General features: G+C 29.2%; 2 protein-coding genes across 3 annotated transcripts; both read left to right on the top strand.

Annotated features, from left to right (window-relative positions):
- Positions 1–30: 30 nt before the first annotated feature.
- On the top strand, positions 31–9,359 carry LOC123294015 (zinc finger matrin-type protein CG9776-like). 2 transcript variants are annotated; one of them, XM_044875070.1, is made up of 6 exons: positions 31–539; positions 945–1,157; positions 2,414–2,624; positions 3,612–3,805; positions 5,628–6,140; positions 6,371–9,359. In XM_044875070.1, the coding sequence occupies exons 1-6, from the start codon at positions 210–212 to the stop codon at positions 8,186–8,188; spliced, it is 3,279 nt and encodes a 1,092-aa protein (XP_044731005.1). In that variant the 5' UTR covers positions 31–209; the 3' UTR covers positions 8,189–9,359. The 2 variants fall into 2 exon arrangements, with proteins under 2 accessions (XP_044731005.1, XP_044731003.1); XM_044875068.1 differs by having other exon boundaries at positions 3,609–3,805.
- A 4,890-nt stretch (positions 9,360–14,249) lies between these two features.
- LOC123292008 (cytochrome P450 4C1-like) lies at positions 14,250–20,821 on the top strand (the record flags this gene model as incomplete). The annotated part of the gene is made up of 8 exons (XM_044872505.1): positions 14,250–14,309; positions 17,193–17,370; positions 17,435–17,541; positions 17,647–17,926; positions 18,168–18,237; positions 19,309–19,627; positions 20,183–20,331; positions 20,392–20,821. Coding segments are annotated over exons 1-8 (1,536 nt in total), but the record flags the coding sequence as incomplete, so codon positions are not given.
- Positions 20,822–27,294: the final 6,473 nt, after the last annotated feature.

The raw sequence follows: 27,294 nt of genomic DNA, 5'->3' as shown, positions 1-27,294 counted from the left end.
CTATGATTTTCGGCAATTTTCATACATTCATAACATGCTAGACGCTAGTTATTGTTAGAATTGTCATTACTTTAAAACTAAATATTATTAATTAAATCGTTTAATTAAACGATTTGTCGATATAATTGCTATAAATTAGACTTTATTTATTTATCATGGTAAAAACATTACGTTGAATGGGTTAAATTTGCTTAAAAAGGGAAAACTACATGAATATGGCTGATATCTTTGATATCACATCTTCGAAAAAGGCACGAAGTTCTTATGACGACTCCAGTGGTAAATACAAGTCCGATTGGGATTTAAAATTAAGAAGAGATCCACGATTAAAGTCACCACCAAGTCATGATAAAGAAGAGCCATCTAATAGATCACAAAGCTTACGTGATCCACGACAATCAAAACAGGACGATTCAAACTTACAACAACAAACACAAGACAATTGGATGCCGAATCAAATTGATTATAGACAAGTACAGACACAATATAGTATTGTACGCGATTCAAATGTGCCTATAATGCCTTCCATGTACAATGAAGTAAGTTTTTATTTAGTAATGATGTATCTAGACATTTTATTATCCACGTATCTAGGTGGTTTTGAAATCATGTGCCTGAACGTATGTAGATATTCGAACAAAAAACACACTCAATGTAGTAACTAGAAAGTTAGTTAAATTGATTCCCCATAAATAATATGGGTATGTGATTTCGGCATTTGTACTCAAGTCAATGGCAAATTTTTCTAAACATTTGGTAGATTTTTGGTAGAAGTTTTCATAGGTTCAAAGCTGGTTTATGTTCGTCTTGTTTCACTGTCTCTCGAACGTTATTTCATATTATCAGAGATCTTTGACTCAGAGCAACAAAAATTTGATATCGAAGAAGTGTCACTTATTTTAGTGTAAAATTATGCGAGACCTCATTTTGTGTTTTATTTTTAGCAACAGCAACGTCAGCAACAACAACAGCAGCAGCAACAACAACAATATAATACTGCTTATCCCACATCAATATCACAACCACAAAGTAACCAATATCCGTACCACTCTGGAGATGTATCACATGAGCATCGAATGCAGCTTTCTTCAAGTGGGATGCAACAAGATTATTCGCAAAATCAATATCAAATGTCTTCTGCCTACTATCCGAATATGGTATGATCTATAATTCTTAAAAAAGATTCAAAATGAGAAAGGTAGAATGTTTCTAGTCATGTCTGTTTGAATTGTGGTAATATCCCGAGTAATATAAGTTATCAAATTAATGATAAGCTAAAAATTTTCGGTTTATGTTTACCAAAATCTATAAATACTATACTACAACTAAATGGCGAGTTATTTTAGAATACTTATAGAACATTTCTAAAGTCATAAAGAATGTTCTAAAAGAAAGAAAAAACAGTTTCATCAAAATCTGCTAAATTGTTTTAAATTAAATCTACTCAAAACAAAAACTTTGTAAAGAAAATTTTTTCGATCAGAAATATGCACTAAAGACATGATAATAATAATAATAATATATATTCTAGCTAATGTACGCGTAGCTTATTTATCACCGTAGGCGAGTACATTTATTGAAAAAGTTTCAACCTTTTAACATTTCAATTTTTCTTAAGGAATAAAAGCATTAGGAATACACTTATTTGATTATTAATTTTTTTTATTTCATATTTTAGTTTTTGTATTTTGTTGCAGTACATAGTGATTTAATTTTTAAGGGTGCTCCGGTTGTAAAAATTTCGATTCAAAATTAATAAAAATTAATAAATATAGTGTGCCAACGCACTGGTTGAGTTTCACATACGCATGCGCATGCATTTGTATCTCTATCATTATTAAGCTGGCATATTGCTTTAGAATTGAAAGTTTTTCTGTAGCTTTATTTTTCTTAATTCTTACTTAAAATAATCACTGAAGAAGGTTTCCAAAACGAAGGAATGAATTGATCTGCCAACGCTATTGTAATTCTAATATACTTCAATAGATGTCCCCCCTAACACTAGAAAACAAGAATTATCAGTTATATCGTTAGAAAATTATGTACCGTGTACTAAAGAAGGTCGAATTTTTTAAATGGTAATATATTTTTAAATGATAATAGTTTTTGATTAGTGATTAATTTTATATTAATATGAATCAAATCAAAAAAGTCTTTTTATTTTGGATTAAGATCTGGTTCTTGTATAATATGCTGATATTTTTTTCCCATGGGAAAAATTGAGAAGAATAATTTTCACAATTGGAATTCCCAAGAAAGCAAACAATGAATTTTATTAAAAAAAAAAGTTTTAATTTCTTTCTTAAATTTTTCCATTCTTCTCATTTATCAATTAAAACCATATATATATTCCGGTAAGTGATTTAACATTTGAATAGAAATCGATGTATACGTTTTATTTTCTATATTACAGAATACTAATGATGGCAACTACATGCAAGCTCCACCTCCACCAACTTGGCAAAGCCAAGGACAAACATCACCAGAATTTAGAGATGTGCCACGACCTCCACCACCGCCACGCATGAATATTCAACAGCCACCACAGCAAGCATCGTCACGAGAATCATCGCAACAACGTAATCAACCCGAGCAATCAAATAATGATGATTTAAAGAAAGAAGGTAATTGAATATTTTTAAGGTGTCTCTAATGTTGTATTCTATTCATAGTGTGTATTATACTAAATACATTTTATTTATGTTAAATGATGATGATAAGCCTCGTAGTTTTCGAGATACTTGAGAAAAATTACTATATCTTTCTGTCAAATTGGTACGGCTTCATAAGTGGTGTTCGGAAAGTTTTATTACCAAAATTTACTTTGAGTTCTATTAATGAACCAGTCTTTAGTAAAAGTTATAAACTTTTTATATAAAAAATTATTTTTTAGACTAGGAGGCACTGACACTTTGAATATGTAAAATTACGTATTTATTCAAAGTAAAATGATCATAGCGTCGCTCAGCAGGGCTTAATCGTAGCCGCAGGATGAATTTATAGAACTTGTCTGATAAATTTAAGTTTTAAAGTTCATTAAAAAGAAATTCGGCATGAGCGAAATGTCATATTTACTCGCTGGAGCTTAAAGTTCCCTAAGCCCAGACATATTTGTAACAAAAGACTATAATTTTAGATTAATGTTTTCAAGTCTATTTACTTATATCTATGGAATTATTACTTAACTTTTACACGCTAGTATGGTTTTTCTAATCTATAACAATTTTCTGTAGGGACAGAGATGGTGTTGTTAAGACATTTTAATGATATAAAAGAAGTTTATGTTATTAGCTCACTTAGACGCTACTATTATCTCTAATTGTCAAAAAAAGCTTAGCCGCCCCACTTTGCATTAAGTTTATAAACTGATTTTAATAATTTGATAAATGTACGTTGATTCGATAAATCTGAATAACCTATTCAAGTTTCAATTATACAAATAATAAAATTTCATTTTTCATAAATGAATTGTATTAATATAAATGTAACAAATTAATTACTTTGAAGTTTTGTATTAATTATTGTATCATATTTACATTGTATACATGATATATATTATTGTAATAATAATTAAAAATATGTAAATGACAATTATTATCGAAAAATAGCAGCGATTGCGCAAGAAGTAAAACATCAACGTGCAACACTACGCAAACAACGTGACGAATATTTTCAAAAGGCATCGCTTTTAAAACGTGAATTGGATGTACTACAAACACAAAAGGAAGAGCTATTAGCGGAAGTTGGATCTGGGAGTATTCCACGTGAAACACAACGAATACTCAAGGAAAATCATAAATTACAGGTAAAATTATTTATAAATATATACTAGTACCAATTTTTCACTTCAATCTCAAAGTGATATGCGTTTAATTAGAGAGTCGAATTTTAAATTAAAAAATCTAAAAGTTTTTCTCTTATATATATAGAGGTCGTGCTCCTTGAGATTTACAGGTTTTTAAGCACTCTAAAAACCCTTAAAAACATGAATGTGTAATATTTTGTATTTTCTAATATTGGGATCATATTTATCGAAGAATTAAAAATTATATTGTAGATTAACGTGTCGCTGCAGGCCGACTTCAAAATGGTGCCTTTTGCCAGACTTTCGTAGAATCCGCAATGTATGTCCCCATACCATATGCAAAAGTAAATATGAATAATCCTTTTCAATGTTTTGTTTTTATGAAGAACTTGGGTAGAAATGTCCTGTTCATTGATATCTGTGTTACAGAGCCTTAACGAATTGCGTATAATTGGTTTCCTTAAATTTGTATCCTGTTGACATATAGGATGAATAATTTTGAGGCTACAGTGCTTTGTTAATTTAGAATCCCGGGAATTAGGTTAGCATTCTCCAAACTTTCCTGGTACATTCTAATATTAATTTTAAAGTGGCAAATTTTAGTTCCTTTTAAGTAAATGATTACTTTTGAAAAAAAAAATAGAAAGTAATTTTTTTTAAAGTTCTGTAGTTCAAGTTGTTTTTTTTACTCGTCGCTTCACTGGGTAGTTAGTTAGTATCATTTTTTCTAAAAGAAGTTTTATATCAGTCTTTACGTGATCTTGAACGAGGGTAAACACTCAATATTCGTCCGAAATTCTCAAGGATGGTGGGGAGGCTTAGTTATTTTATATTATAGTTTATTATGCTTTTTGGTATTCCAATGGCTTTGGACTTTTTAAAGCACTTACACCGATTTTATCTTTTAGTAGAACAATCTTTTCATTTTTATCGACTGATGCACGCCATGGTCGTCTTGAAATTTATATCAGAAACTTAATGTTTTATGTGCAGCACCATTATAAGATTATTCGATTCTCTAATTCAAATATTAATTTTTTTTCAACATAGATTGGTCCAGATAAGTACAGAGTGGTCCACAAATCAAGCTTACATTTTAAATTTGAATAACTTTCTACAATTAATTACCTGTAATATTTTAGATTTTTAAATCGTTAGTCTGTGAAATTTTTTGGGTGTCGAAAAAATTTGTTAATTGTATAAAGTTGCTAGAATTTTATATACATGAGAGACTTTTGCGCCACTCTGTATTAAAGTGGCCTATAGTTTTTTAATTTTTTAAGTTGTAATATTAAAAATGCATTTCTTTTTTTGAAAACATTTATTTCTTGGAATGAAGCTATGTAAACATGAATGTTTAAATGATCCATTCAATTTCTCCTATCTATTGAGCTTGAGGTGAAGAATACAGTTAATAATGTTTATTGTTGTGGATGGACACACATGATTGTAGATTGCAAAATTTTATATTTCAGCAATATGAGAATGTCACAAGTCGCTTTTCTAAACTTCTTATTTATTTATTTCTCGGTGAGGAGTTATTACAAAACGGGTTTGTTATATTAATTTTTAATGATATAAAATAATATTTTTAATTTTTATAACACCTACTCTCATTCCATGTCGCTAATAGCTAGATTTAGATGCTGATGTGTCCAAAAACTATATACATACAAAAAAATATATAAAAAATACTAAAGATGTGCAATAACATTGAATGTCGTGGAGATCCATTCAGTATGTATTTTGTACATGGAAACAACAACAAAAATTAAATATTAACCTTTTAATCTAACGCACTGTTTTGTTTGATAATTTTCAGGTTGAAATACAAACCAAATTAAAAGCAATTAATAATGTCATTGAAATGTTATCGGGGATTATTGGCGAGGATGATGATAAAGGTTATAAACAACAATCGACAACATCGGAACGAAGTAATAGTCCAATGGAAAATATGTTAAGTATAACACAAACTTTGGATTCATCACGTCCTATATATAATTTTGTCCACTATGATCCTGAATTGCATTGGTGTCGTATTTGTGACGTATTCCCTAATTCAGCTAAAGATTTTCTAACACATTTACAAAGTGAGCAACATTTTAAGACAACTAAACAGCATCAATTAGTTGATATGCCATGGCATAATGTACCACCTGAACCAGAGTTACCAAGTAATCCAGAAGGTCCAGTGAAACGAACCCCAATCAAAGGAATACAATTTTTTATACCGGCACAAGCATGGTATTGTAAGCTGTGTGATAAATGGATTGGTGATTTGCATTGTGCCTCAACACATTTAAAATCTAAATTACATATACAAAATTTTACTGTAAGTCATATTCATTTTTTATTCGCATTTATTTAAAGGATTGTTCTAATTTTTTAGGCAAAAACTATCGATTTTTTTAATCTTTTTTATAAAATATTTCTTATTAGCACAAAAAAAACATGAAGAACACTTTATTTGCATTAAATATTATAAAACTGTTCGGTTTTTAAAATTAAATCGAATTTTGTTTTATGGACTCACGGCTAAAATTTTTTTTATTCTCATTCCAGAATTTTGTTGAACAAAATCCACATTGGGAAACTGATTGGATAAGTGATCGTCAAAAAGCATTTTCTCGTGTTCCAAATTCAAAAAAGTCGCAAGAATCATCTGATATATCAGGCTTACCAGATTCTCTAAATGTATTCGGTATACCATCTGATACAAAAAGTAAAAAACGTAAAAAACATAGTAAAGACAAACGAGACAGTCGTAGCAGTTCACGTGATAAAAAGAAAAAGAAAAAATCGAAAAAAAAACGAAGGCATTCAAGTGATAGTAGTTCATCATCATCAAGTTCAACGGACACATCATCCGATGAAGAGCTTGAAAGTGATAAGTCACGTAGTATTCGTGTTGCAATGCGTAATAAAATGAAAATGCAAGCGCAAATGATACTTAGTGAAGAGCTTGGTGAGAAATTAGATGTTCTTACTAAATTGGTAGAAGATGGTACTCAAAGGAAACAAAATCAACAAAAACAAGTTGAGAGTATTGAACATTCTGTCGAGAATAAAAACAATGAAAAAGTTGATAAAAACAGTATTTTACCAAAAGATAAAGATATTCTAACGTTTCACACTTTTCGGAATAAATTAAAACAATCGCAAAATTTTAAACAATCGCATTCTGTTTCATTAAGTTTGTTAGGAAATCGTAAAGATGAAGATGATGATAAGAAGATTCTTACCAAGGAAAGATCAACTGATGAAAATATCAGAAAGTCTACAGATGATAGTTCACGCAGATCCAGAGAGCGGGATAATCGAGAAAAAGATCGCGACAGGACTTCTCGTTATTCTGATGATAGGCGTGATCGTGATCGTGATCGAGATCGAGATCGTGATCGTAATCGTGACCGAGATCGAGATCGAGATCGTCGCTCTTCGCCATCTAGAAAAAAATATGATCGTTATTCACCAGATAGAAAAAAGAGAAGTTCACCACCATCCCGAAAATACGGTTCACCGGATCGTAAAAAATATGGTAGAGATGATCGATCATCATATCAAGATGATAAATATTCAAAAAAATCAGATAATGGAAAATTTAGTAAAGACAAAGATGGCAAACGAGATGATGCAAAATCAGAAAAAAATGACGAAAGTGGAGAAAAAGTCAAATTTCCAGTAGCAGCACAACAAAAGAAATTGCCATTAATAGGAAGAATGCCGTTATTTAAGAAGAAACAAGATAATGATGATAAAAAAAGTAATGAAATTGATAAATCTAGGAGTAAATTTTCATCAGATTATAATAATACAACTAATTTACCTGCTCCAGGACTTGTACATGTTACAAAATTGTCTGGTAATGAATATAAGTTCACACCTGAAAATCCTCCTCCTCCACCACAGATTATTCCAGATCCACCTATGATAATTCCTGAACCACCACAAATATCTGCCTATATGTGTGCACCTCCACCTCCAGTTTTATCTCAACACATGATGGAGCCACCAGAGGAGCATATGCCAATGATGATGATACCACAAGAACAACATGCACAAAAAGGAGGTCTTCCACCCGATTTACAAGATGCATTAAATATAATATTCCCAGGAGATATGCCCAAAGATGCCGAGGGCAATGCACCACAAGAAGCTATGATGATGGCTCAATATCAAATGATGGAAAATTACGCATATACTGGATACGATGGATACAATGTTGAACATCAACCTATTATGCCACCTCTTCCTCCTAACATGTCCGAAAGTAATGTAAAGAAAGATAATGGGAATCCTCCAGATAAAAATCACATGGAAATTGATGATTTAGCTATGCTCGGTATTGATGCGGAAGATTTAGCCGCTCAGAATTTATAGTATAATAAATAAGTATTTTCAATTTAAATAACAATACTTTATTTTACTATGTTTGAAGCTGTATATAAATAATTATGATTTTATTATCGTCAATTATTCTTCCTCCAATTATGTTTATATTTATATAGTTTTAGCATTGGCTTAAACTATATGTACATTATTCTTCTGATCAACAAAGGTTTATGAAACTTTTTGGTCGATACACACATACTTGTAGAATATATTAGTAGTTTGTTACACAAAGAAAGAAAGGAAACTATTTTCTTAAAGCCTTTCCTACAATTAAAGTATGTAGTGTACAGGAGCACAATCTCTGTGTTAGAAACGTGACTCTAAAATTGCATTTAATTAAGATGGCATTGGTGTTCCAGAAGACATACAGTTCATGCATATACATGCACATATACGCTCCGCTACGCGAGCGCTATTATAGTCATTTTATTTAATCTTATTTTGGTGTCACTTTTTAAGCCAAACAGCTACAAGAGATTCCTTTACCTCTACACTCTATAAATTAAGGTAATATAATGTAAGTCGTATGTGACTTTTATTCTAGATAACCTCAAATGTTAAATATGGCTTATATTGTGCATGTGTCCGACATACAACAGACGACTGCAATTGTAGAATAGGATTAATCTTATTGAAAAATAGTATTTCGAGTAATTCGGCAAATAATAAATTTGATTCTTCATTCTAATTTTAATAAGTTCATTCTCGTCCCATATGTGCTTAACGATAATGTTACTTAAGCATATTAAACTAAACAAATAATTACTTTACACCAGTGTTTGTTCTAATAGAATTTCTACTAAGCGATACCGAGCAAATTGGCGACTTCTCAAAGTTAACTTATTGATAGTGTTATTTCATCCTATCAAAGTTAATATACTGTGCGCTCGTATTGGTAAAACAAGGCCATCATTTTTATCTTTCTGAATAAGACGAAATTTTCAATTTCGCATATTTTGCAGCTTGGCTGCAACAAGAGAACATGCCAATATAGCTAAAACTATATAACTTAATCTGTATCCGTAATATAACACGATAATTTCAAATGTTATTGTTCAAAAATAATGCGTGTATTATAACAGTATTTTATCATTTTATAATATTCAATTGGAGGTAGAATAAACTAAACAAATTACGAAAAAAAGCGTAAAAATTTAAATAGCGGAATATTATTTACATCAAAATTCCAAAAAAATGAATTTGTAGAAATTTTTTTCTATTCAAGAATGAAAATTTATAAATTATGGTAATAAAATTAATTTTCAATTCAAGGTTAAACACCAACAATCGTCTGAAGTCTTTTTTTTAATACATTTACGAAGAAATGACAAAAGTGTGAAAATAATGTTGTCCATGTAATAAGTAATAATAATAATAAAGATTACTTAACATGTTTTAGAATTTTTGTTTTATTTTATTTAATGAATCTGTAAATTGTATAATAGTCTTTAACTCTTAAGCCTATTCCAATTTCTAAAATTAAAGTCATAAGGCAAATGTACCATATAATGTGATGTTGTTTTCACCATGAAAATTGGTTTGTCGTACAAAATGATTGTATTAACTAAGTCTTTGATTTGAAGTATTAAATGTTAATTTTATGTTCTCCAATTCCGTAAAAAAAGTTGTTTTAAATTTAATTCCGAAAGTGGAAGTATATAATTCCGGGATGTATACTCAATGTCACAAAAAATGCTCGTTTTAAAACATTCTAAGTGTTACTATTATAACATAACATATGATGCGTACGCTTAGAATGGTTTTAACTGTGGCACTTTTTCTGACAGTGAGTGTACACTCAGCAAAATATTAAGAAAATATATTTTATCTAATGTAAGTATTTTTTGGAAGCTATTTTTATTAAATTAAACAATAAGGTAATAGAAAATCCAAACTATAATTGAATAGTTCGTGTAATATTTAGTAGCAAATTGATACGTGCTTATTGTTCTGTAGTTGAAAGTAAAATAAAATGATTACAAAATAATTAATAAATCAAACTAACGTAGATAGAATCAAGGAAATCAGGAACAGTAAATAAAATTAAAAGACTTATTAAGTAATGTTTTGATATAAGTACTGACTATCAAAAAAGTAGGCAATACGCATATGTTCATTCTGTAATGCACAATAATCCATTGTAGCAAATCTATTAATTTGGTCACGTTGCTTAGGTTTAGCAAATGTTAGACAAAACTTTGATTGATATTTTTCTCCAAAACTATAAAAGGTTGCAAATATTTTGTTTTCCTAGAAAAGTTGTGAACTTAAGTAAATGTAGAGTTTTTAAACAATTAACTCAGTTAGTTGTTACATTCACTTGTTACTATTAAATTCATATAATTTCAAAACATCTTGAAAGCGAAACGTTTTGTGTCCAGGTAATACTTCTTGCCCCGAATTTTTAAATACTCTGTTATGATTTATTATTTATATTTTGAATGATCATGTTATCAATCAATATGTGTTCAACAATAGTTCAGTATATTTTTTTGATTACCTAAAAGTTATACAAAATGGTAGATTATTTGGTTTGTCATGCTTAATAGTCAATAAGTTGGAAAAGTTCAATTTAATTACCATTCACCTAATAGAAAAAACTTTTAATATTACTGCATCTCTACGAAAAATGATTGAATTTCAGTGATTTACGGCTTTTTTAAGTTTGTACTGTCTGATTTTCGAATAATGAACTTAAAAATTGTTTTATACCAAACATTATTATGTGCTCAATTCTTAAAGAAAGCAAGAAGCAATTCATTTTTATTTTAAAGCTTTCTATTCTTTATTAAATTGAACTTTGACATGAAAAAAATGGCTGCAACTTGCCATTATGCATAACTTTTGGAGACACTCACTACTGCGAAAAACAAAGATGCAATTTCGAATATCGGATCGCAAATTTTTTTTGACGGCTAAATAGAAGAAAGAACTTTCGAACGACCCCAGGTAGGCTTCTGTAGGCTCATTATTCAAGGAGATATCTGAAGTTTAAGCAAATAAAGCGTATTTTGAAGTGAAATAAACAAGCTTCGGAGTGCTTTTATTGGGTTTTTGCACCTCTTGTACGCTTTCAAAGTTCGTAAGTAATTAATGGATACTCTTACCTTTTGAATCCACGTCTCAAAGCGATAAGAGTCCCAGTGAGTTTGGTAGATTGCTATTTAGGATTTATTAATCGGCTCCCATATGCAAAATATATGCATATATTAAAATTTGCCTTCTCTCTCCCCTTCCTTTCTTTCAGTCTTCATAAACCAACTTGACGTCCCGTTGTGTGCGGCGCTTCTAATATACATTTACCTTTTCGCTTTTTTTATACCTCTTACCTGTGGCGCCCGTTTATATCTCGTCGCTCAATCGCGTCTTACCCAAACGCTTGCTACTGCCCATGTGCAGACAGGAAAAATAGCAACTTAAATAAAAGCTTTCTATAATCGGGAGTTTTTATGCTGAAAGAAGTAATCAATAATAATAATAATAATAACTTTGTAATAATATTTCTAAATATCATCGCATTCATGGTTGTAAAATGAATGATGAATAAACACAGATATGTATACATACGTAAGATAAATTATTTTTTTAATTAAATAAGTAGTTACCTATACTGAACCTGTCTACTATTCCTATACATGTGCGGATCATAGTTAATTTTCAGGTAAAAATAATGTCGATGCCTTCTTCATCATTTTATTATTATCTTTGGCTCAGACTATTGCTATTCTCCAGTCAGTTATTTCACTTTATCTTTAACTTCGATATATTAGAAAATTGATAGATTTTCTTAATTTAAAGATATATATTTACAGTGCAACCTTAATATAACGAACCTCAATATAACGAATTCCTCGATTTAACAAATTTTTCGCAATCCCCTTGAATTGTCCATAAGAGTCAATATAAAATATACCTCTACATTACGAATATTTTTTGCGAACAGTCTCTTTATAACGAATTTTCAACTACATAAAAAATTTAAATACCTCTAAATAACGAAATTCGGCAATTCAAAACCTTTAGGTATATAACGTATAAAGTCCCACCAATATATGACAGTTAGTATACTCCATAGTATGTAATTCATGTCGCGAGAGGTTCCGACACTTTTTTCCTCTTTATAACGAATTTTAGACCAACTTAACTTCAATATAACAAACCTCAGTTTAACGAATTACTTGATATAACGAATATTTACTGGTTCCCTTCAGATTCGTTATATCGAGGTTGCACTGTATTTATTTTACCTGTAATGGCGTTTTATAGCTTTCAACATATTGTTTTTTTGTTTCAAATCGTTTAATAGTACAAACTTCATTATTTTTACATATAATGATTATGATTAAGCTCAAAGAACGATATGTATAACAAGTAATTTAGAAATGTACTTACTATCATAAGGCAAAACAGACAATCGCAGGATGGCTAACTAGCCCACCCAAAAAAAAACCCGAAGACAATCATGTAATTATATGTAATATAATAATTACACCTACGCACACAAATAGATCAGTATACCAAATTTTGGTTTTCCCAAAGAAAATTATTATACTAAATAAAATGAAATCATACGAAAGAACAAGATCTCCGCTTTGTAGAAAGCTACATTGAAAGTTGATTTCAAAAAAAATTTACCACAATATATACTTAATCTCTAACCTCTAACCACAACTCCCACGGAGTAGATTGTGCAATTATTAATTGCACATTAGATTGGGTGGAGCGCAAAGTACCATTTTAGTTTGGGAGATGATGGCACTAAGAAAAAAGTCGTTCGTTAGACGACCTATTTTAGGATTTTTAAATTTTAAGCCACAATAAAAATATTATAAAATATGATTTCGTATTATGTAGGATTTATTGAAATATTTGGACATTGTTAGAATGAGTAATACACTTTCAGAACTTCAGGAATGCATTTTTTTCTTTTGCAATATTTGGTTGATGAAAAATGATAATTTGACACTTATCAAATCAATTTATCAAATATCAAAGGAAATATATAGGGTATTTTTCCTGTTCGATATTTAACAGAGTGCTCTTTAATCACGATAGCTGGTCTTATGTATATAGTCTAATATACAGAAAGAAATAGGTAGACCTTCTCTCATCCAGTATCGAATACTTTCAAAAATTTTAAAGTCTACGGTGCAATCCCTCCTCGAAAATGGGAAAAGCACCTGCAAAACTACCTTTTTTCTTCTATACATGCTCTTTCTTTCTTCTATTAATTATGAATCAATGAATTTTTAAAATTTGAGTATGTTTTGCGAGGCGCTTAATATTTGCTAACAAAGCTTATGTTTTTATATAAGAAATTAAATCTCATTAGGAAACTACAGAGTCGTGACATATTTTAATGGTTTTCACCTTTCCATTAAACACACAATTGATTGATTGATTATATATTTAAAAGTAAAAAAAATCATATTAATTATTCACTGTCGCAAATTCTTGAAATTTGTATATTAATCGCATTAATCATCGCCTTTTTGTTGTTTCTGTATCTTTATTATCAAAATTACCCATAAAATTGACCTTTTTAAAATTATATTTTATTGAAAATTACGCTTTTTTCTAAGAGGGTATTTTTTTCAGAACTCTTTGCAATATCGAAAAATTTTAATTTAAATCTGGTAGGTACAGTCACAGAGATGTAGAGGGAAACAAACATGAAGGCTCAAATCAATATATCAATAAGCTGATATTGAAGGTAGTACGAGTGCCAAGGGAAGTTTCAAATTGTAGTTGAAATTATTTGTACCTTACTTTCAACTTTGATGATGAATTTTGTAGATGAAATTTTTAGTAAAATCTGTTTTTTTTTTTTCTAACTGCAATAATTTCATAAGATTGGCGCCTATGATCATAAAATAAAAATGAATGAATCTGTTGCAACAATTAATAAGGAACGCATATAGAATTTAGCAATACCAAATCAAGTCTTTCTAGCGTCATTAATGTTATACTTAGAATCTATATATATATGGTAGAAAAAGTGGATGGTAGTGTTTTAGTCATTTGCTGTGCAACCAGTGGTTTTATAGTGGTTTTACTAGTTTAGTGGATTTTAGTAAATTGCTATTATATTATTATAGATGCAACAATGGTGAGTTATTATTCAATCTGAATGTGATTACAATTATTGTTATTGTTAATCATTATAATTGTAATTCATTTTTATAATGTAATATTGATTAGAACGACCGTGGCTAATAAATCTGCTTAAAAATAGTTTTATAAAGTATTCATTTAAAAAGTTCTTTTACCGGTATCAAACTGAGTGAATAAATAGGATCGTGTAGTAGTAGCGGCGACCCTAGGGTGGTGCGAGGGGTGAATAAGTGCTAAAAAGGCAACGAATTTTCCAATTTTTGAATTTTATGAGTACATATCTACTTATTTAAAAACTTTTTTGATTATTTTAGTTTTTAATAATTTAAATATATGTTAATATTCGATTAATTCATTGTATATTGAGAAAGGGGATCATAATGAAATCTAGCACCATCCTTGGAACTTTCTTGAGCCGTCCCTGTGTAGAAGATGTGGTGGGTGTGATTTCATACCAGACGAAATTTGAAGATGGAATAAAATACATCTTGACTAAATACGTTGTTACGCCTGGAATGTGTATCCTTCTGAAAACGCATTTCTTGCGCTAATATCGAATATCAAAGGTGTCAAATAAAACGAATTAAATTCCCCGATTAATTTCGAATTACCTGATGGTGATGTATTGACATTGAAACTGGTTATTATTGCTTTTCGCGTCGATACCACATTTTAAATATAACTTCATTATAATTTTTTTATTAATTGGGTTGATACTTTGGGTTGATTATAGGTAATTTTAATTAATAATAATCGACTTCAAAAATCTTTTAAATTTAATACAAATTTCTTGTTTTATAAAAATTGGGCTATTGCGTCATCTTCGTCATGTTACGGATTGATCAAAGTTTTGGTTGTATAATCCACTTGACTATAAATATTTTCTTCTAAAATCCTAAAAGCCAATTAATCCATTTTTGCCATGCTCTCTAGTAGGTATTATTATTGTTGCTTGTAACAATTTCCTACTTATATGTTTTTTGTCAAAAATAATAATTTCCAATAAATTTTGTCATCTAAATTACGTCGTATATTATGGCCAGTTTATTACATCAATACTCGATTTCAAGTGGCGAAAGTAATAGCCTCTTTCCTTAATTAACAAAGGCACGCTAAATTTACTACAGCATACAAAGAAATGCCTGAAATCATTATGAACTAATTATAGGAATGTTTATTTCTGCTCAATTACAACAATGGTTTGATTTTCTTAATTATGTAATGTATCTAATGGCTCTACATATTAGCGATCGTGCTTAAATTAAAATATAGCATCAGATCATATGAACGCAGAACACGCAACTCTAAAATATTATGCACAGAAACGGCTTGATCGTTTGCTATACAAGTTTTAGTTAAATAATGATTAAGTTAAGTGAGAGTTATGACTATTTTTCCCCATCTTAAAACTGCAATCCACAGTTTTCTAATTCATATAATGATGTTTTTACCATCATCATAGCTTTTTTATTCAAGCTATGGAATATTATATGAATGTTAATGAATAGAAAGCATTTACCATTTTTCAAATACCTATCTATATCAGTATTGAAAATTTTTATAGTTAAAAGTTTTTGTATCACCAAATAAGTGTAACCCGTTTTAGAAGTAAATGATTTTTCCTTGATATAGAAAACCTTTAAATATTTGTGAAACAAGTATTCAAATAATATTGTTAAAGAATAAAATTATTCTCAGTAATATTAAGAAGGTTCTTTCATTATAAAAGTATTATATTTATTATTTCAAGTTCAACTACATTATCGTATCGCTAATTTCAATTATTCAAGTGTTGAAATATATCTTTGAAATTTATTTTTTTTAAATCATGAACTTTTTTTCAAGTTTGAATTCACGTTGTGTTTAGTTATACACCAACATGTTAATAAGTGTTTCTCTAACGCTTGACGTTGATATCTATTTCGTTAAAAACATGAATTATATTTCTTAAATCATTTAAGAATAACTGGTCCAATAATGTTAAGACGATAAGTTTTTTACAGCAAAAACTTTGCACCAACAGAGAACCTATGTTGTAGCTAGGGTTGTCAACTAGTATTTGGCCCCACCTTCATTAGGTCGGCGTTAGACTAATAGTCTATTCATTTATTGGACTACTACAGATTGATTAAATTAACGGAATATACAATTGTAATTTTGGATCCAAAAATTCCCTGTAAAAATTACGAAATATCTCAATTAGCGTACATACAGCGAAAAAAGTGACGCTTCTCTTGTATTATTTACCGACTCCTGCAAATTGAGGAATTGACTTCACTTTCTCATTTCATTCATTAAGGGCGTACTAAAAACCCTATACGAAGACTAATGGCTTATTTAAGCTTCATTAAAATTATCATTTGAACCATAAAAGTGTACTGAAGTGGGAAACGGAAACACAGAAATGTTCATATTGTTTCTGTGATTATTTTTATCTGAGAAGGTATTCATACAGATAGATATAGGGTATTATTATTACACTGTCTCGAGTAATTTAAACACTAGTGCAAAATACGTTGTGAAGAAATTATTTTCAATTTTAAGATTTTATAGAGATCTAAATAGGGACAACCCTGACAAATTTTAAGAGTATAACAATATAAAATGAGTAATAATAAAGCCTATTAGATAAATTTAAAAAAAATTGGAAAATTCTTTACGTTTTTAGCGACGCCTGGTGCAATTAAGGCACTATTCGCACCACCCTCTGGGACTGTTTCACAAATACAAAAAACTTGGTCAGATTATTATTGTATTCACATCTCTACACCCCGAAATGAACTACCATGTTAAAAAAAAAAAAGAACAGAAAACAATGTTCCGTAACGATTTTGTAATACTTTAAACATGTCAGTTATTATATTTTATTCTTTTATAGCTTGAACAATGTATTGCAACTATAGAAATATTAGCCTGTACAGGCGTTTTATTATTAGTGGGAAAAGCCATTCTTAAAATTTATGCATGGTCGAAAATGTTCATGATTTTGAGACAAGTTCCTGGTCCTAAAGGTCATTGGCTTTACGGTAATGCTGCACAATATCTATCTAAAGAAAGTAAGTACTTGAATTTAATAGATATTTAAAAATTATTTATAATTTATCATATTTATTTTTATAGAATTTTTTTATTACTCTGCAAAATGGCGAGAACAGTTTAAAGACTTCCACAAGACTTCGATATTGTTTCATCCATTAATTATAATGCAGTCTCCAGAAGCAGTACAGGTATTTAAGACTCTTTTCTAATTCATATCATTATACAATATAATGAATTCATTCAATCAAAATTCACGAATTTCTAAGACTATTCTTTTAATTTTATTTTTTCAGGCCATTATATCCAAAATGAAGCACAACAAAAAAGGATTTATCTATGAAGGACTAAAACCACTTTTAGGGGAAGGATTAATTACTAGTTTAGGTTCAAAATGGCATACACACAGACGACTTGTCACACCAACATTTCATTTCAATATCTTAGAAAGTTTTCTTAAAGTTTTTATTGAACGTACAAATGGTATGATGGATCAATTGCGTACACTATCTGAAACTGAAAATTTTGTTGACATTAGTCCATTTACTCAAAGACTTACGTTAGATTTTATTTGCGGTAAGTAAATTTCATTTCGCCTGGATTGCTGGCTGTTACTCTACCCACAAATGTAGAATTTTCTACTCTAAAATTTCCAAAAAGAAATTGGTATAAAAATTGATAAAAAAAGGAATTTTTAAAACAAATTCGGCGATTTTTTTGACTAAAAAAATTATTTCATTAATAATTTCTATTCATCGTATTCTTAATTATCTCAAGTCTTTTATCTATAATAAATGTATTATTTTTGTTGTTGTAGAAACTGCAATGGGTACCCCAATTAAATCAGAAGGATCCAAACAAGCTGAAATTGTATCTGCTATGCACAAGTAAGTATTTAAAAGTATAAAGACCATACAAAATGATTTAAAAAAAAGTTTCTAGAGTATTTAGGTAAAGGAAATAATTTATAGCCTCTAAAGTGAATTGTATGTAGTGAGAGCTTTACTTTGTGGAACTCCATAATTTAGGATTTGAAGAAAAAACTTCCAACTTTCTTTGCTTAGTAAACTTGCATTTTATTTTAATATTTTAATAACATGACATGTTTCGTCTGATTTTTTCAAACTTTGAAAACAATTTATCGGTATTTGATAACTGAGCATACTTAAAATTGAATTATATGAATTTACTAAACTTTTTAAAATAATACCACTAATAAACTTGTGAGTGTGAAATTATTACACATTGCATTTATGCAATATTCATTACATGTATGTGAATGTATATTGCATAAACTAACATGCAAATGACATTGTTGTAAAATTTTCACAATTTTGTATGAGATAGTTTATTTCCTTCATAGTAGCATAGATAATATAAATTATTTTTATATCATGGATATATAACATTTAGTATCAAGTTTGTAACGCTAACAAATATTGATGCTACGAACCAAATTTTGGTATAGTTTATAAAATCACCTTATTAGTTCATTTCCGGTTGTCCGTATGTCCGTAAACACGATAACTGAAAAACGAAAAGAGATATTAAACCGAAATTTTTAAAGCGAGCTCAGGACGTAAAAAGTGAGATTGAGTTCGAAAATGAGCAACATAGGTAGGAGCAACTTTTGTTTGAAACATTTTTTTTGTAAACATCACTGGTTACCCGTGAGAGCGCAAATTAGTTTAGAACATTATACAGTATGTATTATATGGAAATATTAGCTATGTGTGTGTGTATATAATATATAATACGAACTCTGTTTAAGAACTATCTAAGAGTGACTATATATCTTTACTTACATTGCGTAAAAAACAAACGATTGCCTATATATGGTCTATATATGGTATTTCAACAATTAACTCAGTCAATTGTTTTCACTTATTATGATTATTATGATTATTATGATTAATTAGCCAACTATCAAAATAATACGAAATTTAATTTATTTTTAGATTGGAAGAAATTGGCATATATCGTATGATACGTCCATGGTTGTTATTTGATTTCATATTTCGTTTTACAATGAAATATCGTGAACAAAATAAATATAAAAATATTTTACATACATTTACTGATGAAGTTATTCAAGAGCGTCGTAACGCATTAAAAAGTAAAAAAAATAATGATGAACAAAATGCTGATTATGAGGATGAAGTACATAAAGGCAAACGTAAAGCCATATTTATGGATTTGTTAATATTAAGTTCTGAAAATGGTGAACTTTTAACAAATCAAGATATTCGTGAAGAAGTTAATACATTTATGTTTGCTGTAAGTATTATTAACCCTGCTATTATTCGATAAAAATATATCCTAACTTTTTAAGTATTCCTCGTTGAATGCAAAAAATCACATCGTTCTATCACGTAGGAATGTGAGTAAAATTTGTATGGAATTAAAAAAAAAAGAGTTTTTTAAAATTTCGAAAGGGGCGGATTTTGTTTAGAAAATTGTAGATTTTTATATCTCACATCGTTACGTGACGATTTCTGCTAGTTTGCTCACCATAGCAAGCCGTGTTAAGGAACTTCGTTCCAAAAACAAGAAGTTGTGTTTTAAATTATTTATCTTAGAATGTTGTATGTTCTTATAAATAAATTCACTTAATTTTTTCACATAAAATCATCAATCCTCCAAGATTAGAATTTGAATATTTACGCTGTACGTCCGTTAATACGCCACCCAATTGTAAATCTCAGCATTTATATATCCAGAAAAATAGGCTGTGAAAGATAAACGGAGTCATCCAGCATAAGATTTCATTTCATCGTACATGCACAACTTTAAAATGATCATTTAATAACAATTTATAATACTAATTTTTAGGGTCAAAACACAACACAATTAGCCATTAATTTTTGTTTATATCTACTTGGAGAGAATCCAAGTATTCAAGATCAAGTTCATGAAGAGTTAAGCGCTATATTTGATGGCTCAGATCGAGATCCAACAATGGACGATTTAAAGAATATGAAGTGAGTGAAATAAAAGTTATTATGTTTTGATTATATCTTAATTTTAAATTCTTTTCACAGGTATCTTGAACGGTGTATAAAAGAAGCGTTGCGTTTATTCCCAAGTGTTCCAGTAATTGCACGTCAATTAACTGATGAAGAAAATATTGATGGTTATCGTTTACCCATTGGTGCTGACATACTTATTGTACCATATGTGTTACATAGAGATCCTGTACAATTCCCAAATCCAGAAGCTTTTGATCCTGACAATTTCTTACCGGAAAGAGTTAGCAAAAGACATCCATATTCATACATACCATTTAGTGCTGGTCCAAGAAATTGTATAGGGCAAAAATTTGCACAATTAGCAGTAAAAACAGTAGTTTCAACAATTTTACGACAATATTATATAGAATCACGTGACAAACGAGAAGATTTAATTGTAGTGCCGAATACGGTGTTAGTTCCAAAGAAAGGAATTAAAATAAAGTTACATACGAAAAATAATAATGAAAAATTTTCATTAAAACTAGTTAATTAAATTTGTACTGTGTATTTTAAGAAAAATAGATATCTATTTTTTTAATAATATTTTTGTAATTATGTAAATAAATATTTCGATAAATTAGTATTAAAATATAGTTTTATTTTTGTTTAAAAGCTAATAAAATAAGGTAGCAGAGCCCCGTCTTTAATGCTGGACAGGTAGGCAGTCCAAGAAATTGAGTTATGTATTGGTTTAAATAAATAATAATACAAAGTCTCAGAAAATATAAATATATGAAATTAATTGTCAAATTTCAAATAAACTTAAACCACTCAAAATAATTATTATCAAAAATTTATTTTTCATAAATTTATTATCCTGCTTTTACAGGGAGTCTCATAAAATAGCTAGCAAGGAGTGTGATACAGCATACAGTATACTTATTGTATATCTTTTTATCGGTTGTTGCGCCATTTTCCTTGTATTATTTTTTCAATAAAAAGATCCTTTCAGTTAACAGCTATTCTTTACAGATAAATGAAAATTGAGATTGATACGAAGCGTGAACTTGGCCCGGTCTCACATTTTGATTTAATTCAGATACCTGGAAGATACTTAACGTAGACTAATTTTAGCGTCCCGTCGATTATCGACTCCCGGAATAATTCATTTGTAAGAATTTTTCAAGATAAATGCAACTGATTTTAAAAAAATTGGTCTGTTTTTCTTTTCCGCCGGCTTAAGGTGATTTAACAATAGCCGATATTTGGTTTGTTAAAAAAACGTACACACACACCGTAGAAATGACGAGCCATTGAATACTTTTTCTGCTACGACACAAACACTTGCACACATATGCTCACACACAACACACACACACACAAAAGGGTTATTTTTGCGGAATTTATGATGATTGATATAATTTCCACAGCTTTTGCACGTGTATTTGTGATGAGTTTAATGCAAGGTCATTGTATGATGTCAAAGTTCGAGCGTTTTGGAAACCCCGTTATGGGTATCCCATCAATTGTAAATATTATAAAATAATAAAAATACACAATTAGAATAATTTAATATTTAAATTAATCAATTTATTTTCACATAAAATATAAATTTTCCTTTGGTTAACTGTTTTCCCAAACACGAATTTGTGACCATAGGAATTCAAAAAATTTAATTTTCCTCCATCACATTTAAATTTTATCCAATTTTGTTAAACCAAGTACCTATATAATCCTACTAAGTTTGCGGAGTCCTGGTCCCGGAATTAAGCACATTAGTGATAGCTAGCGAAAAACTGTCATCACAGATGAAAAGAATGACCCAAAATTAGTGGGTTTAAAAAAATTTTCCAATAAGATCGGATTCAATTTGACTGTGTTATCAAAAAAATCAAATTTGTTAACTTTGTGACGTCATCAGAATCCTAAAAAATTAATTTTGCTCTATCACATCCAAATTTTATCCAACTTTGTTAAACCTAGTATGTAATCCTACTAAATTTGGATCATATTTTTCAAATTTGTGATCAAAATTAACCTGGCTGTAATAAGTTTCAAGAATGTGGAGTCTTGGTACCGGAATTAAGCACATTTGTGATAGCTAGCGAAAAACTGGCATCACAGCCGAAAAATATGACACAAAATTAGTGGGTTTCAAAAAAAATTCCAATAAGATCGGATCAAATTTGACTGTGTTATAAAAAAAATCGAATTTTTTAACTTTGTGACGTCATCAGAATCCAAAAATATTCAATTTTTTGCAAGCAGTGTCAATAAGCAACGCAATAAAAAAAAAGTAAAAGTAAAAAGTTATTCTCATAAAAAATATCCTTACTTGGATTGTTTGTAATTTGATCAAGACTTTTCAAATTTTCTTTGTGAGTAATTTAACTGATAATTCTTAATATATTTTATAATTTATTTACATAAAAAATAGCAAAGCTATTATTGCCGTTTACCATTATAATTTTGTTTTCTTCATTAACATTTTTTTTTATATTTACTTTTGTTGATTGTAAAATGTTTTTTAAAAAGAATTTTCGTATGAATCATTTTTATGAAATATGACGAACGAAAAGATAAACTATTATGATTAAAATTTTTTTATTATAATTGTGATAAAATCGTCTGACTGGAAATGGAATAAAAATTAAGTAAACAAAATTGTACAAGTGTGTAAATGCTTCCTTATAAGTGTTTATAAAATCTATGGTATGAGTTTAATATCAATCAAAATGCACTTAATTAATGGTTATCAAGTGATTATTTCCTTTATATAAAAAATTTAATCAATCTTGTTATTTTTTTTTAGTTCTCAGATTTGAAAAAATAATTTTTACTTGAATTGATTGAAAACAAAAACAGATTTTAGTCAAAATTAAATATAATAATAAATTTTAAATGCCATCATATGTAAAAACAATATTTATGAATTTTCTGAATGTTCAATCGAGAAAAACGCACAATATTTAGATCGCTTTTAGTCCGTATTTCAAAAACTATCCGGCCAGTCATAAAATGTACCCCATTTTTATACTTTTTGGGGCAAAATTACCTTATATACTGAGTTTTGTCAAAATTGGAGATACATAAAATTTCTCGATTTTTTGCAATTTTTTTAAGGGGTACCCCTTTGAAAAAATGGATAAAAACGCAAAAAAATGTTGTTTTGGAATTGGATGAAACTCAGTGGATGGGGTAATTTTGATCCAAAAAGTATAAAAATCAGGTTAATTTAATGATTAGACCTATAGAAATGTCAGCGAGTATCATGGGCAAAACTTCATTTTCAAAAAAGTTAGAGTTCCCCACCAAAAAATTAAAATCCATAAAATTGTGAACAAAAGGGGGGATAAGTGAGTGTTATAACGATTCATCCTTTACTTTAAGCACCTTCTTAATTCTGGCTCTCCGGTGATAATTTTTTTGATTGCAGCACATACATAAGTGATGGAAACAACGCGGCAATTAAGTTAGCTTTTGGTAAGCTATACTAAGCTGACCTCAGTAACTAGCATCTAAGCTAAATGTACTCGTTGACGCTTCTATTGGAGTTTGATCTTTTACTTTAAGTACCTTTTTCATTCTGGCTCTTCGGTGATGAGTTTGTTGGATGCAGTACATAAATAAGTGATGAAAACATTGAAATGTCAGCATCAAATAGCTTGATTATTTTTACATATTTAATTTGCGTCTTGGTGTCCGCGATAATTTTTTTGCCTAATGGAGTATCTATAGTCCCGTTTATTTCTGTTTAAAAAAAATGTCCATTACTTATTGTCTACTGTTTGTGGGACAGATTTATGAATTAACGCTGCCATAAATTAGCTAAGAAAGTTGATTCTCTGTGATATGATTCATTTATAATATATCATTTTTTCTTATTTTACATAAATTATTCAAAAGATCTTGAATATATAAATAACACACTTTATTATATGCACGTGAATATTGATAGGTAGTAGTTATAATATGATCAATCAATTGCTAGGAGGTTGCGTAAATTTAAAATGTATTTATGCATTAGTAAGCGTTTTGAAGGTAAAATTCAATATGTCGTTAATATTTGTGACTAGGCAATATGTTTACTGCATTGGCAATAAAATTATTAAAGCCATTGTGTTTTAAATAAGGTGTTCATCTGCTGGTTCAATGTTTTATATTATATCCGGTTTAATTAAACATTCTAAGGTACAAAAATTTGCATCCAGCTCAAAGCTTGTAGGACTGTTAAAAACACCATCATAAATGAAATCTAAAAAGTCCTCATCGATCTAATACCTGGAAAAAAATTTACTCGAGATCAAGGGTCATAAAAACGGGGCATTCACATATTTTTGTATCTTACATATATGCAATTTTATCCGTTAAGTGCGTAGTAATGGTAGGGACAATTAAATCGACGCCAGCATTTTCAGTGGATAATTTTGGCGTAAAAGGTGGCTGTTATGATTAATTTTCAATTCTTTACATGCAAATGGTATAGTACATGTCAAATTATAATTATTGATAAATAGCAATTAATTAAACTTATTACATTCAGAAAATGTGAAAATAAGAAAACTTTTATTTCCAACAATAAATAAACCAGACATTAATTCCAATGTCCAATTAACAGTCTCTGGGGTGTATACAATATCAACTTCAACTGCATGCATCTACTTAAAACAATTCATTCTACTTTATATGACCCACTCTGGAGGTTTGCGATTCGAACCAAGTGTACATTTTTGATGGTACTCTTCAAATTCATTGTTGAATATATTTAAATTATCTTGCAGTTATATGCGCGTAATAGAAAAAATAATTTTAAATTTTTTCATTCACATTAAAATATCCTTCACATTAACTGTCTTCCCCTGCCTAGTGACGTCCCACTATTACACCTACCCTACAATTTAATAATCCAACATAATTTTCTTTTAAACAATTATATTCATCTATTATTTGCTAAAGTAACATTAGTACAAAATGAAAGTATTTAACGCCCGTGACTGAAAAATCTATGTTTGGAAATTTGATTTAATATGTGACCTTACAATATTTAAAAGTCATGACACCCCTCTGTTACAAATCTGAAATAATATTGGAAAGACTATAACTGAGGATGATTTAGAGAAGAATAAAACAGGCATCACCACAAAGGTACACAAAAATATTTGAATAAAAAAAGTAAAATATGAAAAACGTGTATTTTCAGTGAATACGAAATTTTCGACTCTCGTTGGCCACTCTTTAACGTAAACAATTTGTGATGTTATACCAGAAATACACACGGTACATTGCGATTACATTGTGGTCTTAGAACATTTATACTTGGTAACTAGTTTTTAAGTATATTACTTACTATATGGATTATATGTAATTAATTCATAAATTATTTAAACTGCATTCAACATTTTTTTTATTGGTTTATGAAGCATGTTTAACATAGAAAATTCTGATTTGATTTACAAAATGAGGGTCTACGAAATTCTTGCACCGTTTACAAAGGTGTCGTTAGCCAATGAGCCAGAGAGGGGCAAAATGAAAAGTGCTGAATATGAGCTGTAAGAAAAAAAACCTAACGAACCCTGGTTGCTTAAAAAAACAAAAACCGAAAAATTTTTGATAGTTTTTTACTGCTTTCGATACAACAAGATGCTAAAATGCTGGAATATTTTTGAGATTTTTTTCTGAGATTTCAGATCACTGATCAAACCAACGAGAGCAAATGTTGCTAGCTAACTAATGTTGATGTGACGTTTTATCGCCTATATTACAAATTGCACTTGACTGATACAAATTGCACTTGCAGAAATTATTTGTATATGTCAATAGTAAAAATCACTCATGGCTTGTGCCTAATACATTTTGACTGTCTAGCTTCGAGGAAATCATAATAGTTATTAGAAGTAAGTTCTAAAGACTTTTTTCTTATTTTCAGTTTTTCAGGTCACATACTAAAAACCTTCGAGAACTGACAAAATGCATGCAAGCAGCTGAATCGAAACGAATGAATTTCTAAGAAGTCAGAATATGCTGTGTGAAACGCGAATTTCAAAAAACATGAAACACAAATATTATTTGGAAAATTAGAACAGTTGAAAAGTGTAAGACAGTATTCAATACTATTTGAACAAATAGAAAGAAACGAAAAAATTACACAGAAGTCGGGATTCATTAAATACTAGTTTTTCAATTTTTGTCTAGTCTTCGTGTAAAGGCGAGACAAAATTTGATTATATTTTGAAGAGAGGAAGAATGATTTGTTTCTGGTTCAGCGAGTCAAAAGATGTCCTTGAAAACTTTGTAAAATGTAAATTTTTCTGCTGATTACCGCTATTGTTTGGTCATAACGAAAGGCTTTTTCAATCATTTCCGCTCTATGATAAAATCTATAGCAACCCATCTTATCAATTTTATATAGGAAATAAAGAAGTCGTAAATTTCAAAGTACAAGCTGATATCATCTGAAAAATTAATTTCAATAGGTCCAATAAATCACATGAATAGTAGTAATTTAATGAAAATGATTATCTGATTTACTTTTCACAAAACTGTAAATCATCAACATTACACAATTACGTCATTGATAAGTTTATTGTTTTGTAGATACTATAGTAGACGGAATATAGCATCTGACAATCAATAATTTTTAATTTTGTAATCTCATCCTGTTTAATAGATCAGAAAGGTGAGCAAATTTAATAAGAAATTGCAGGAGCTGCTGAATTTCCTCTGTGGGTGGGGGTTCAAATTAAAGTACAATTTTAAAAAAATCAATCAATATTAAAATAATAGAAGTTATCAATCGTATTAAAGTATATTCAATCGGTAGTAATTTGATTGTTTTACAGTTTAAAAATAGTATTTTAGAACCAAGAATTATTTTTAGTCATATTACCCTTTTTTGTTAATGGTCAGCCGTATTTCACTGTATCAAATATCGATATATTTTCTTCCCGCTACTTTTGAACAACTCTCCTTTTGGTTTAAATGAGCTGAAATTCG

Source organism: Chrysoperla carnea, chromosome 2 (assembly GCF_905475395.1).
Source record: "Chrysoperla carnea chromosome 2, inChrCarn1.1, whole genome shotgun sequence".
In the NCBI taxonomy this organism is placed as follows: Eukaryota; Metazoa; Arthropoda; class Insecta; order Neuroptera; family Chrysopidae; genus Chrysoperla; species Chrysoperla carnea.
Note: the sequence above shows the minus strand (reverse complement) of the source record. Positions and strands in the feature narration are given on the sequence as shown.